Source organism: Anabrus simplex, chromosome 4 (genome assembly GCF_040414725.1).
Source record: "Anabrus simplex isolate iqAnaSimp1 chromosome 4, ASM4041472v1, whole genome shotgun sequence".
Taxonomy (NCBI): domain Eukaryota; kingdom Metazoa; phylum Arthropoda; class Insecta; order Orthoptera; family Tettigoniidae; genus Anabrus; species Anabrus simplex.
This window is the reverse complement of record NC_090268.1, coordinates 205,980,100-205,994,835: the sequence shown is the minus strand read 5'-3', so window position 1 is coordinate 205,994,835 and position 14,736 is coordinate 205,980,100. Positions and strand designations below refer to the sequence as shown.

Here is a 14,736-nt window from a genome sequence, read left to right as displayed (position 1 = left end):
ATGGGGACAATTAATGAAGGGATTTTGTTAGGTGATAGTAGATACCCGCTAAGAAAGTATCTGTTAACCCCATACTTACATCCTGAAGGAAGACCTCAAAACCGCTACAACATAGCGCATATCAGGACACGGAACTGCGTGGAAAGGATGATAGGGGTCTGGAAAAGATTTCCTGTTCTCAGCCTGGGATTACGAATCAAATGCCAGTCAGCCTTAACCATTATTGTAGCGACAGCTGTGTTGCACAACATCGCAGTGCTGACTAGAGATGAACTTCCTCCAGATGACTTACCATTATACCAATACATAAGGCAAAGGGGAAATAGGAATGAAAGGATGGAAAATCATCCCATTGAAGCTGATACTGAACACACAGCAGTAGCGTATAGGAATTCAATTGCTCAACAACACTTTGCTTGTAAGTACTGCACATGAAACTTTTATTTTAAAAATAAAAAAAACATAAATAAGAATACATAATGGTTATTTACAATATTAATCACAATCTTTGGCAATTCGCCGTCTTTTTTCTTTTAAATAGAGAAGCTTTTCCTTTGTAGCTTCCTGTTGCAACTTCTCTGTTTGTTGTTTCAACCTCTCGGTTTCTTTTCTCATTTCAATAAGTTGTATCTCCTGCTTATATTTCTCCTCTATCAACTTCATTTCTTTTTCGCAGAGAGATGTCCTGCTCTCAGCAAGTGCAGCAATGTTGTTCCGACAACGACTGGCCTGTGAACAAAGATGACGAAGGAAAATCTTAAAACATCTGCAATAATGTTTTTGACTTTCTCAGTGTGAAATAGCTAATGAGATACTGACCTTGTTTGAGCGAGTTGACTGCTTTGTTTCTGCGCAGGTTTTATCTTTGGTCTGAAAAGAAAAAAAAATTGTAAGGAAGGAAGAGAGAAGTAGAAATTGCTGAAAACAGGTAAATGAACACCTCTGACACTGGTGACTATATTGTGTAAGTTAGGCCATACACTTGTCTGTATTGCGCAGGTTGTAACCCTTACCCACACTGTGTTCGTCATGATAAATGGGATGGGGAAGGTGGATGGCCGTACAAGCGTATGTTAGTTGCAGGCCAGTTCAATGGTAAGAGTTCTTTGTCCAGTGCCTATTGTGAATCTACTATCGTGTTGACAAGTGGCTATCGTCTACTAACAGTTACTAGTTGTCTCAGCTGATATCCTGTATGTGTCGTTGAACTGCTGCAGTATACGACTTGGTTTCAAGGTGTAGACGAGTTTTGTGCGAAAGACGTGCGTTTTGAAAAGTGAACAGTAGGATTATATTAAAGTTAAAATCAGTGTGTGGCTAAAAAGACACAATATAAGAAAAGTGATCTGAATCACAATACCACATGTCAGAGCAATCCCTGAAAACTGTGTATGTTGCTGTTACTATTGTTCACTGTTGCCTATACAATTACAACAAGTAGTAGTAAGTCATAGTGCTTGATTTTGTATGTATATATTTTCAGCTTTAGGTTTATTTTTATATGTTAATGTGTAAAGGGGAAAACTTGAGGGTATTCCTTTTTTCCAATTTGCTTACCGTTAAACTGACACAGATAGGTCTTATGGCGACAATGGGATAGGAAAGGGCTAGCAGTGAGAAGGAAGTGTCCATGGCTTTAATTAAGGTTTTACCAGCATTTGCCTGGTGTAAAAATGGGAAACCATGGAAAACTATTTTCAGGGCTGCCGACAGTGGGGTTCGAACCCACTATCTCACACGCTCACAGCTGTGCGACCCTAATCGCACAACCACTTGCTTGGTGAGAAATTTGTTATTTTATTATTAAACAGAAAAGCGCACAATTTACATGTGAAATATTCTTACAATTATTACAATTTTTAAACTGTCATTCACTGCAAATTTGCTGTATTTAAATAGTCTTGTCTTTTTTTTTTTTTTTTCTTTTACATACTGGAGAACGGTGTTTATCACATGGTCCCGCACACCATTCAAACTTGCAGTCTGAGGTTGGAGCGTGGGATTTCTTATTTATACACACTGTGAAGTGGGAATCCATGCCCCGCAAAATGAATAATCGTGTGTCTCAATTCATAGTTTGTACTTTGCGGTTATCCATATCATAGGTCTCAATGTTCAGTAAAAGAGGGCTCAGTGGATCCCACTAAAGTATGCCTACAGTTTGTAGCATGATTGTAGTCATGATGTTATCGTCTATGATTAAATAGTTACAATATTATTGCACCTATTCAAATTTTATTTGAAACTGAGAAAGAAATAAACAAGTGGAACTAATGATTGTGAACGGATAGTTGTTGGAAGCAAAATGACAATGTCTATCTCACTGTAATTTTTTTCTTCCAATTTATTTCTGTGCCATTGGGGTAAAGAAGGAGCGATTCGAAAGTGAGCCTTTTTACATCTTCACTGAAGATGAGTGCAAGCTGGCATTTCAGGTATTTGTGCTAAGTTGCGATAGAGACTTCAGGTGATGACCATTGTCCCTAGATTCTCTTCATAATTGGATGCGACTGACGCAGCGGAAAAAAAGAGTACGTGGAGGAAATCCAACAAGTTTTCACATTTTTTGAAGTATTATGTAAGTAAATAAGTGTGTCAGAAGGCAGTTTCCACTGGAGAACAACACAGAAAACCATTCATGAAAATATATAATTTTGTTATAAGAATACCAGAAAAAAAGGAGTAGGCCTACAATGTATGAAAAGTGACCAAAAACACGCAAAGAAGCGACTCTCTTCCTATGAAGCTTATAAACAATTATTTGCTTTTCTACTTGTAAAATTGATTTTGTGTTGAGTGATGATATCAGTCTCTATTTCTTTGTAAAAATTGTTTAAATAAACAGGAAAGTAAAGAGGAAAAAATTCTGAAAATAGAAGAGCTACTTAATGTTGCTACATATCGAACAATGAGCAGGCTGTGATGATGAGAGTGAAATCTGATATTTTTAAAAGTTTTCCAGTTCAGAATTTTGAATAATTTTGATTGACTTGGCAAGCTTGACTCCTAAATTATGTGAAGTGGCCTTGTCAAAAAAGTGTTGTTAATTTTAATATTGTGTGTAAATAGGGTAGTTAGTAGTAAGGTAGTTAAAGAAATGCCACACAAGATAGCTGCCATGTAAATTCACCATTATTTGTTACATACTAGAGGAATCACTAGATGAGTAAGAGAAATGAAAAGGACTGTCCATTGATCAGACGATGGAAGAGATACGAACATTTCATAGCCAACCAGTGAATTATTTGATTTGTTTTTCTAAACTAGGTATTACCCTAGCAATTTCATAAGCCTTGTATTTGTATAATTTTCCATTCCCCATCTTTAGGTTTTATCAGTCTGATTTTATAGTTTTATGTGTTTGGGGAATCTTAAATTTGTTCTGATTACATGTGTAACAATTTGGAAAACATTTCAATTTAATTACAGTCATAGTGATTTTCAGTCAGAACTAAAATATGCTGAATCTTTGAATAAAAAGTACTATCTGCGCACTTTTTTGCGACAGATTTACACCCTAGTGCTGAAGCGGTCGACCTCGGCAATCTTCGAGATTCGTACTGGCAATCTTTGAAACACAAACTATGAATCGCTTATGCATCGCTGTGCGACGTCTGGCATACACTTTACGTACTAGTACTGTTGTTATTTACACAGCAAAGCCAAACTATCAAATTCACTCTAGGAATAAGATTCGCATCGAGAAATGTTGTATAATATGTGTGTGTGACACAGTTTTTGGCTTAAAATAACAAAGGTTTAGAAAATTCATATCGATCGATCATATTATCGATTCAATTTCCATTCAGTTGGCAGTACTAACGGAACCGGAAGCACTCCCACCTTACTCCTCAAACCTGTACCCAAATCTATCGCTAAAAAGTGCGCAGATAGTACATTGCAACAGGTTAAGCCTTAATCATTCACCTTGTCCTAGATGATGTCCCTGCCTCGTTCCTACTTTCAGAATTTATATGAAACATGTGTTTTGTATTTGTTTCCTTTAAATGTAGAATTATTACACAAACCAAGATTTATAGAAATGTATGCTGCTGCTATACGGTGTTCATTTGAGTATAAAGTTACAAGTTTTCTAGTCTGTGTTCGGTAGACTGGAAAGTTTTTAAGTTTTTATTAGCAGCTTACTAAGGTCAGCACACAATGCTGTTTGGTACAGGTTGCGAGGTGAAGATGATTTTTCACTATTGGTTTCTTCACAGCATATAAGCAAAGTGAAGCAAGGCATCAGAGTTTAGACTTTGTTTGTCTGTCTAATTTACCACCATTCGTCTAGAAATGTTGGTAACGATTCTGATAGTGTTATGTGGAAGATAGATCACAGATCGAACATGGCGCTGCTGGCACATCATCATTTGTTATAAAGAAGATAGGAACGGGACAAGCAAAGGTGTCTGGGGGCATAAATTCTACCTAACAAAATGAACCCCAGCAAATCTTGAATGACTGGCGGGAAAGCGATGCCAAGAAATATAATTACTTTCACAACTTATCATACATTGTGTGACAATCTGTACCTATGGTATCAGCAGCCATTTCAGCCACTGCATGACTCCCAGAATTCAATTCAGACAGATGTCAATAACAACACCAGCACACTAAGAACCAATTAATACATACACATCTATACAAAGTGTAACCCTTTTTTGCCATGTTTTGCTCAACATACAACTTATGCTATACAGAAAACAATGTTGAAAAATTCTATTCACCTCACAACCTGTGCACACATTTCCTCAAAATATTAGTTCCTACCAATTAAGTGCGACCCTAGCAAACAACGAGCTACATGTACATGTGCATGTGGTCTGAAAAGTTTTATGAAAATTATGACAGTAATAAATCATAAAATTATCTATACTTTCAAAACAAGTTTTAATTTTCACCAGGGCACTATTAAAGGTAAAGCAAGTGACTGAACTATGTTCGCCTACCCTATTGCTTATCCCCTGTTATCAAGTTACTGTTCTCACCAAGTTAATGAGAGCGTAGGAGAGACTCGACCCTCGAAAACATCATCCAGTCCCAGATAATAAATGTAATGACACTTTTACACGATAAACCTCAACAAGCAAGTTTGGAAGTAAGCTATATATTTCCACACTTGTTTCAGACTGGCTATTCCAGTCAATTCAACTGCACTACCTGCATAATCTGACTTCAAGTTTGCCTAAGCACATAGTTAAAACATTTCCTCATATTCAAAGATTCCAGATATTCCAGCTTACTTTCTGCAGCATAGCATATGGGGAGACTTTGTGACTGAAGTCTACTGAAATAAATAAGTAAACTAGCATAGTGTCCTCCAACAGTTTGCATCACAGATTGTATTTTTAAACTGTTTTGAATGCTTCACATAGTTAGAATTGACAAAGTTACCTAGGCCTAAACTTATATCAGATTTTCACAACAAATTCTATTCTGTAGCTATTCTGGACCCTTGTGGTCAGCTGTATTTAGAGTCAAACAAATACATTATTTTGTCCCTCTGAAAGAAGTAGTAGTAGTAGTAGTAGTGATGAGCTTTTTATAAGTTGGAGGACACTATGCTAGTTTACTTATTTATTTCAGTAGACTTCAGTCACAAAGTCTCCCCATGTGCTATGCTGCAGGAAGTAATTGTCTCCTCTTGTCTAGGTTAAGCTCAGCCCTGGATGGCACATCATCGTTAGTTAAACGTTAACCACATTCTACAGTATAGGCCTAGTCGAAACATTACCTCATATTCAAGTTCATTAGAAAGAAATATGGACTTACAGTTTTTGGAGTGGCCTGTGGTGAAATTATATCCAGTCTGGTGCTCTCAAGGTGTGTAGTGGCCTTGGGTGGTGTACTCGCAACCAAACTTGGTTCATTCTGCTAACAGAACAATGCACATCTTGTTCAGTATAATGTATTAACATTCAATCACTGTAAGGTATACGTACGGTTCATGGAAAATAATATTTGATATAATTTATAATTACCTGTACAGCTGCCACAACTGAAAGATCCTCATCCTCATCCACAACTTCCACTATCTCGGCATCTCCTACAACAGTACACAAAAATGTGTTTAGCATTTACCATCTGATTTATATTAACATGTAACATACTCTTTTATTGAGGTCCTCCATGAATAAAAGCAATACATACCGTAGTAAACCGCATCACAGTCGTACACGTTACTGCAGGGCTTTATCTGGTCTTCTATCAAGGATAGAACCCTTTCGTCTATTTTGGTTGCAGTTGGAGTGTAGGGGCCACCTCCTGTTTTGAATCTCTCCAACCGTTCTTCTTCCTTTGCCTTCTTCGCCAGCCTTTTAATATTGATATAAAACTGGCGAAGTTGTTTTGCAGTCCGGGAGGTTACATTGGGATTAGAATTGAAACCCTCCCGGACTTTCTCCCACGCCTCGTCCTTTTCTCTTATTCTTAAGCCATCTGTGCGCTTGCACTCAATCACTTCCCTATTTTTACTTACTAACTCAATTAGCAACTCCTTTTCGAAGGAAAAGAAATTGGAACTTCGATTCCTCTTTGCTTCACTCGCCATATTTAACAGCTGTACTCAAACAAAAGCGCATCGGAGCGCGCTGTAAAACAGCATGTTCGTACCACTGCCTCCGTAATCCACACCACTTCGCAATGTTAGTGGAGTTAACAGGCGATTAGTTAACATTTCACAGGAAAAGTTTGATGAAACGCAAGAAACCTAACAAGATGTTAAATTTTTAACTCGGTATTAACTAACAACTTGTTAGTATATATTTAACATGTGTTGATGAAACCGGGCCTTAGGGCCAATATCGTACTCCTAAAAGAGGAATAGCCTCTCAGCACCTTAAACCCTAAGTCTCTGTAGACACACACATATGCCTACCCAAGGCACCCAATACAAACTCACAATTATATGCGAAAATCGTAGGACAGATACAGCACAGCTACAAATTTAGAACCGTACTCAATCTAGGGAATCCCATACTTCGACAAAATGAGTACATAAATTTAAAGACACGAACCCGTAATGCAAGAAATTTTTAACACCGATAAAATCAAACCAGACAAAACAAGCAGGAAAACTAACTGACTGACTTAGCTAAATCGCGATACCTTCAAAATTTCGCTAGTGACATATTTAAAATAACAGAAAGGAAAATCTTGACAACCTGCAGACCTACTATGAATTTAACAACAATTTATAGCTCAGCGTAAGAACACCGAAATGAACATTTGCAGAAAATCTTCCTAGCATTCATTCTACAACAACAAGGGACATCATTTTCCATCTAGGCACCTAATACCAAGAAAAAGATTACGAGGAATCTCATACCAGATACACTAGATATCTAACATGTCACGAGCACAAGTGCAGAACCGTAACCCGCCAAATTTGCCCATAATAGGCCTCAGCCTGGATGCTGGTTTATGAATATGGTGAACACGACTCACCCTACAAGACTGTCACAGTGAATGTAGTACCCTTCCTAGAAGTATAGGAACACACGGGTAAATAAATATACGCGACAAGGGGACAGACACACGATGGAAAAGCACAAAACAAACTAGGAAACTTTCGAATTTAGCAGCTAGTTGGGAAACAGTCCCCAAAATAGTGCCATACCTCCTTGGAAACGAAACCAGATCCAGCAAAAGAAAAAAAAAAACACACGACCGCAAATTTAAATTTATACTGAGCTACAACATGACGTAAAAATTCCACGAACCTGCTACGCAGGCGTAGCAGGGGGAGAGGTGATACTCCCACGTGGCGCGTCCCAGGTGGCGGATAGGGGGGTCCTAACCGGCTTGCCGATGGACTTGAGGGAAATAAAATACCTCTCGCGGACCAAACACACACCCCCTGTGGGTGGGGGAGGCAGACGAATAATACACCCACGGTATCCCCTGCCTGTCGTGAGAGGCGACTAAAAGGGGCGACCAAGGGATGTTTAAATTGGAACCATGAAACTGCTTTTGATTCGTGCCATCACGCGGGGAACACCAAGGGTTGCTTTTACTTGTGCGTAGTACCACTACATTAGGTACGAAATTGGTTTGTGATTAGTAGCACACAGGAGCACCGCGCGGTCGGCTTTTGCAGTACCTGTGAATGGTACCACCATATGAGCAGGACCATGGGATGATAGCTACCATGGTTCTGCCTTGCCTATGATTAGTACCCACAATATGAGGAACACCACGGGATAGGGAGAGGTCCCTGTGGTTAGTACTCTTCTGTGATGAACACCATAGGTTTGCGTTGCCTGTAAATGGCGCCGCAAAGTGGGAAAACATAGGTCTGTATTAAATGTCGAATTTCATAAGCTCTGAGTAGTACAATAATGTGTGGAATGCCGCAAGTCTCTGCTACGTTTGATTAGTACCGTAACAGGAAAGCTACCATGGTTCTATTTTGATAGCGATCAGTACCGTTATGAGGGGCCGATAACTTCGATTTAGGACCCCCTTTTGACTGCACGCATAATCGATTCAGTGTTATGCTATAGCAGTAGTCCCTTGGTCAGTAATACGATATTGTCACGTCCGTTTATGTGCCTGTGAGACATTGCGGGTCGCAACCACTGATTGTTTTAAATTCATGTCCATCCATTCATTCTTCGTTGTCACATTTTTGAATTCTGGTCAGTGGAGAATTTTAGACTTTTAATATGTCATTTCATTTCGTCTCATGTCGTACCATTAGGGGCCGATGACCTAGATGTCAGGCCCCTTTAAACAAATCAATCATCATCAACATGACGTAAAAATTACTTTTAAAAGATCACACACGTGGAATACTGCCAAATAAAACACAACAGGCGACAAGAAACGCAATTTTGAACATACTTGGCCGAAACACGAGATTTACGAACAGAAAAACACTCGAAGAAATAGACGAAAACTTACATTAACCTCAAAATTGTTGCCATTAATAAACGGAGACAAACATTTCAGAAAAACAAAAGAGACTCCATGCTAAAACTTGACCAAAACACACACTACAATTTACATATCTGGAAGAAGAAAAGAAGATGATTACGACACGAGCGATTTAATTGAGCGCTCATAATCTCGTAGTAAGTCAAGCAATCATCTGTTTTCAAGACATACGCAACTCAACTGTTCGGGAGATAACATATCATGCACAGAACTACAATAGTTAGCATAATTTAATGACATAGCTTAAAGCAACAAGATATCCCACAAGTGTTACGATCAAAGACACGTATCGGAAAAAAGAAATTGACATAGTCAAACATATTGAAATTTATCAAAGAAGATTTTCGGAAAGCGAACACAGCACACGAAATGTGAAGATATCACTTTCCTACAAAACACGTGGTCAAGCGAAACCTTGCCACACCAAGAAGCTTAGTAAAATTTACGAAAAAAAAAAAAAAAAAACTTATTACAAATAGTGACAACCCATTTCTTCCAACCGTTAATTAACACGGCAACACAAACTGCACATCGCGGAACGAAAAACACGTGGTGTGTAAAACTCGCGCAAGAATAATGAAAAACAAGAACCGGGAATTAAGAATACGCACGTAATCTATATACAACCTATATTTAAACTTAAGATTTAAAATTAATTTTTGAAACGTTAGCCGAGAATGATCATTGTAAGCCTTTTATCCACGGACCTGCTACGAAGGCGTAGCAGGGGGAGAGGTGATACTCCCACGTGGCGCGTCCCAGGTGGCGGATAGGGGGGGGTCCTAACCGGCTTGCCGGCGGACTTGAGGGAAATAAAATACCTCTCGCGGACCAAACACACTACCCCCTGCGGGTGGGGGACGCACATGTAGAATACACCCGCGGTACCCCCTGCCTGTTGTATGAGTCGACTAAAAGGGGCGACCTAGGCGCGGACATTGATTGCGGTTTGGTATAATGTGTTGGACCTCCTGTGGATGGGAGGGGTCGAGTACATTCACAGGTAATCCCTGCCTGTCGTAGAAGGCGACTTAAAGGGTCATGTGGCCATAGTCCCCTCTTTATTTTATTATTATTTTTCCGAGGGTCAGATGTAGACCATTTCAAAATTTTGATGTGCGTGCTGCCCGGAGATGGGCCTCTTACGTGTGCGATTACGCCAAAAAGCCCGCAACTGTCCACCCAGGACCATTGCGTGGTGGGAGCGCCAGGTATCTTGGCAGTGGTATCCGCCTGACAACACAGGTCCCCGCACAGCCGAATGCCAGAAGGACATATTATTATTAATTATTTTTAATTTTTTTCTTTATATTTAGTGCTCTGTACACGCTATGGGGTACATGCTGTTGCGGGTGACTGGAGGAAGGGAGCCCAAGTGTTCATTGCCTCAGTCATCCCGTATTAGGCATCGTCCAACATCGGACCCCGGGCAGTACCTGCTACGACCAGGTGGGTATTGCCTTGGCTGCTTGGTTCGGCTACAGAGACCCCTGATCGGAGTGGGTGGCATTCGGGGAGGATGCTATCGGGCATGGCTTCCAAACGAAGTCGTCCTTCTCAAGGTGGTCCCCCACCTAAGTCTTTAACTTTTGCTTCCCTGAGAGGTTCAACTCCCTGGGAACATGCGCAGCGTGAAGAAATGGGATCCAGCTTCCCTAGGTTCCTGGTCGCTACCAGAACCGATGGGCATGATTTTAAGCTGGTGAAGTCGATCCTTTTTAGTCGACACATCGAAGGCGTTTACGGCGAACTTGAGGACTTTAAGAAAATGCGCAACGGTAGTTTGCTTATGAAGACTCGTACAGCACTGCAAGCTGATCAGCTGCTGAAGTGCGAGCACTTATCGAAATCCCCGTCAGAGTGGAGGAGCATAAGTCCTTGAACCTGGTTCGCGGCGTCATCTTTCACCGCGACCTTATTTTGAACACTGACGACGAGTTGATGGAAGACATGAAGAACCGTGGCGTGACACACGTCCGGCGCATTACGCGCAAGGTCAACGGTGAAGACGTTGCCACTGGTGCCTTCATTGTCTCTTTCAAGTTGTCAGTGTTACCAGAGAAAGTCAAGGTAACAACTTATCGTTGCGATGTGAGGCCGTACATCCCGCCTCCTATGCGATGCTATCAATGCCAGCGATTCGTACATATGGTCTCTCGCTTTTCGAATCAGGCTGTATGTGGTACATGTGGACGAGTAGCTCACGGCGCGGAGGAGTGCACAACTCCGTACAAGTGCACTAATTGCTCCGGTTTTCATTCTCCTCGGGATCGGAACTGTCCGACATACCCGAGTGAGAAGAAGATCCAGGAGATCAAGACCCTGGATGGTCTTTCCTACCAGGAAGTGCGCCGTAAGTTTAATTCTACGAATACACCTGCCCGTACACTCGACTACAGCATGATAGCTCAGAGTCTTCCAGGTTCGTCATTTTCAACATCGTCACCTGTGCTGATCGCTGCGCCCAAGGCGACTGTTGCTGCTCCCAGCGACGTCGCAAAGAGTAAAAGCTCGAAGGGGGGGACCATAGTCTGTATTCAGGAGACCAACTTCAGATCTGGTCTTCGTACGGTCTTGAGAAATTTTAGGCTATACTCTACAGAACGATACTATGCTCACCGGGCTTCCGGTGGCGTTGGCATTTTTGTACGTTCTGATACCTACAGCGAAGAGGTTCCATTAAGAACCCAGCTCGAGTTTGTAGCTGTTAGCGTTTCACTGCCTGTCATAGCAACAGTGTGTAATGTTTATTTTCCACCAGGCCAGCATCTTAATATAACTGATGTCGTTTATCTTATAGATCAGCTTCCACATCCCTTCCTTTTATTGGGTGATTTTAACGCCTATCACCCCATGTGGGGCTCTGAGGCGCGTTGCCCCCGGGGAAGAGAGCTGGAAACATTAGCAACAGAGCTGGATTTATGTATTTTGAACACAGGAGAACCAACTCACTTTAGTGTACGTTATGGCCCGTATTCTCGCATCGACCTAAGTCTATGCAGCCGAATGTTGTTTCCACTGTTTCGGTGGAATACACACGATGATCTCTGTGACAGTGACCATTTTCCCATTATCCTTACTTTGTTGAAGCATAAATCCGTCGAGGCTCTCGCTCGATGGATTCTTAAACGTGCTGATTGGGCAAAGTACTCATCACTAGCTGTCTTTAATGACGATATCAGGCGGACTGTCGGTGAGGAAATAACTTATGTCACCCAAGTTATTCTTGCTGCTGCTGTGGAGTCCATTCCGTTCTTCTCGGGGACTCCTCGCCGAAAACTCGTACCCTGGTGGAACGATGAAATAGCAGCAGCCATCACAGAACGCCTTCGCGCTCATAAACGTTACCATAGACAGTCTACTGTGGCCAACTTGGTAACATTTAAGAAACTCCGCGCTAAGGCGCGAGTTCTTATTCGACAAAGTAGGAAGGCTTCATGGGAGAGATATGTGTCGCCCATGACGTCACATACTCCATCATCCCAAGTGTGGACGAAGCTTCGACGGATTTCGGGTATTCACGGATCATCTGCTGTACCGCGAATTTCCATTGCAGGCAGTGTCGCCACTGACCCTCTAGCGATTGCTAACAATCTCGCTAGTCATTTCGCGGATGTCTCCGGCTCCGGGAATTACCATGCTGATTTCCTACCTCTGAAGCGGAGGCAGAACGTCATCACCTTAGTTTTGCCACCCAAGCTTCAGAGGACTACAACGTGCCCTTTACGGAGTGGGAACTCCGTAGTGCATTAGCGCTTTGCAAGGACACGTCTCCTGGACCGGACAACATCCCCATAACCAGATGTTGAAACACCTTAGTGATGATAGTCTCCTATATCTCCTTCGTGTGTTCAACCGAATCTGGATAGAGGGTAATTTTCCGTCTCAGTGGCGAGAGGGCATATTCATTCCTGTCCTCAAGCCTGACAATGATCCTAAGTTTGCAGGAAGTTACAGACCAATTTGTCTTACAAACTGCTTGTGTAAGCTATTTGAGAGGATGGTAAATCGCCGACTCGTGTGGACTCTTGTCCGAGTACCAATGTGGTTTTCGAGCCGCTCGCTCGACTACTGACCACTTGGTACGCCTGGAGATTTTTATCCAGGATGCGTTTCTTCGCAAACAGCACTTGGTAGCTGTTTTCTTTGACTTGGAGAAGGCCTACGACACCACCTGGCGATGTGGCATCCTTTCAGTCCTGCAGCAATGGAAATTCCGAGGTAACTTGCCGGTATTTATTGCGAATTTTTTGTCCCTGCGTTTATTCCGTGTCCGAGTAGGGAGGGCCTATTCGCAATACTACGTTCAAAAAATGGAGTCCCACAGGGATCGGTTCTTAGTGTCACTCTGTTCGCGATTGCCAGAAACGCTATTGTTGCTGCTGCTGGTCCAGCAGTAATACCGTCCCTATATGTGGACGATTTTGCTCTGCACTATAGCTCGTGCAGCGTGGCAGTCGCAGAGCGAAAGTTACAGCAAGCTATTAGGAGGGTGGAGCAGTGGACGTTAGAACATGGCTTTCGGTTTTCTGCCGCAAATACCTGTGTTGTCCACTGTTGTCGTCAACGTACTCTTCACCCCCATCCTGAGCTTAATTTAGGCAATGTCGTTCTTCCAGTTGTTGACATTTACCGATTTCTTGGGCTCCTTTTTGACAGCAAATTATCGTGGGAGCCACACGTGCGGCAGTTAAAAGTGCACTGCACTAGGAAGCTTAATATCCTGAAGTTTCTTAGCAGCACTTCTTGGGGGGCTGACCGCACGGTGCTCCTACGATTCTATAGGGCACATATTTTATCTCGACTAGACTACGGCAGTGCAGCATATGGCTCAGCAAGACCAAGCGTTCTTGCGACGCTCAACAGCATCCACCACAGCGGGGTTAGTTTGGGGACGGGAGCTTTTCGTACAAGCCCCATAGCTAGCCTGCTCGCTGGGTCTGGTGTGCCGCCTTTACACCTGCGGCGCCAGCAAATGCTTCTTTTGTATGCTGCTAATTTGCGATAGATGCCACTTCTTCCCAGCTATCCTTGCGTATTCAACAATGCCAACCGTTTACTACACGCTGCTTGTCCTCGAGCAACGCGGGCGGTTGGCATACGCTTGGAGAGCTGTTACAGGTTGTTTAAAGTACCTTCGGTTCCTTGCCTTGTTAGACAACCAAGTGGGGTACCTCCGTGGGTTGTACGACGACCTGAAATCATCCTGGATTTGCACACTGGCCCGAAACGAGACATGGACCCTTCGATTTATCGGAGGCTCTACCTGTCCGTTGTTGGCCGCTATCCAGGTTCGGTCGTCGTTTACGCGGATGGTTCAAGGACAGATATGAAGGTGGGCTGTGCGTTCGTTGTCGGAAATGATCAGTTTCGTTTTGCTCTCCCGGAAACCTGTAGAGTGTACACAGCGGAGCTTTATGCTATCTGTGGAGCTCTGCGGTACGCACTGTACAATGAACGCCGACACTTTCTCGTGTGTACTGACTCCTTGAGCTCGCTCCTGTCTAGTGATACCTGTTTCCCTCGGCACCCTCTGGTGCAGCGGATCCAGGACCTGCTGGCCAGGTGTTCGGATGCCGGCACCAGAATTACGTTTGTGTGGCTCCCCAGCCACATGGGCATAGAGGGAAACGAGTTATCAGATCAGGCTCCCAAGGAGGCAGTTACACTGCCCCCGTTGCCTTTCAAGGTTCCAGCAAGTGATATTCGCTCTCAGCTGAGACATCTGGTTATGTCTCATTGGGCGATTGAGTGGCAGGCCATCCCATTTCCCAATAAGCTGAGAGCGATAAAAGG

General features: G+C 42.6%; 1 protein-coding gene across 1 annotated transcript; it reads right to left on the bottom strand.

Annotated features, from left to right (window-relative positions):
- Positions 1–436: 436 nt before the first annotated feature.
- On the bottom strand, positions 437–6,553 carry LOC136872228 (myb/SANT-like DNA-binding domain-containing protein 3). The gene is made up of 5 exons (XM_068227376.1): positions 6,154–6,553; positions 5,985–6,049; positions 5,776–5,877; positions 820–870; positions 437–729 (listed from the first exon to the last, which is right to left on the bottom strand). The coding sequence occupies exons 1-5, from the start codon at positions 6,551–6,553 to the stop codon at positions 496–498; spliced, it is 852 nt and encodes a 283-aa protein (XP_068083477.1). The 3' UTR covers positions 437–495.
- Between the last annotated feature and the right edge of the window lie 8,183 nt (positions 6,554–14,736).

Coding starts and splice junctions, on each gene's coding strand:
- LOC136872228 (XM_068227376.1), bottom strand. CDS start 6,553: ATGGCGAGTGAAGCAAAGAGGAATCGAAGTTCCAATTTCTTTTCCTTC. Junction 6,050..6,153: donor CTGTGATGCGGTTTACTACG/GTATGTATTGCT, acceptor GTACTGTTGTAG/GAGATGCCGAGATAGTGGAA. Junction 871..5,775: donor CACAGGCCACTCCAAAAACT/GTAAGTCCATAT, acceptor TTTTCTTTTCAG/ACCAAAGATAAAACCTGCGC.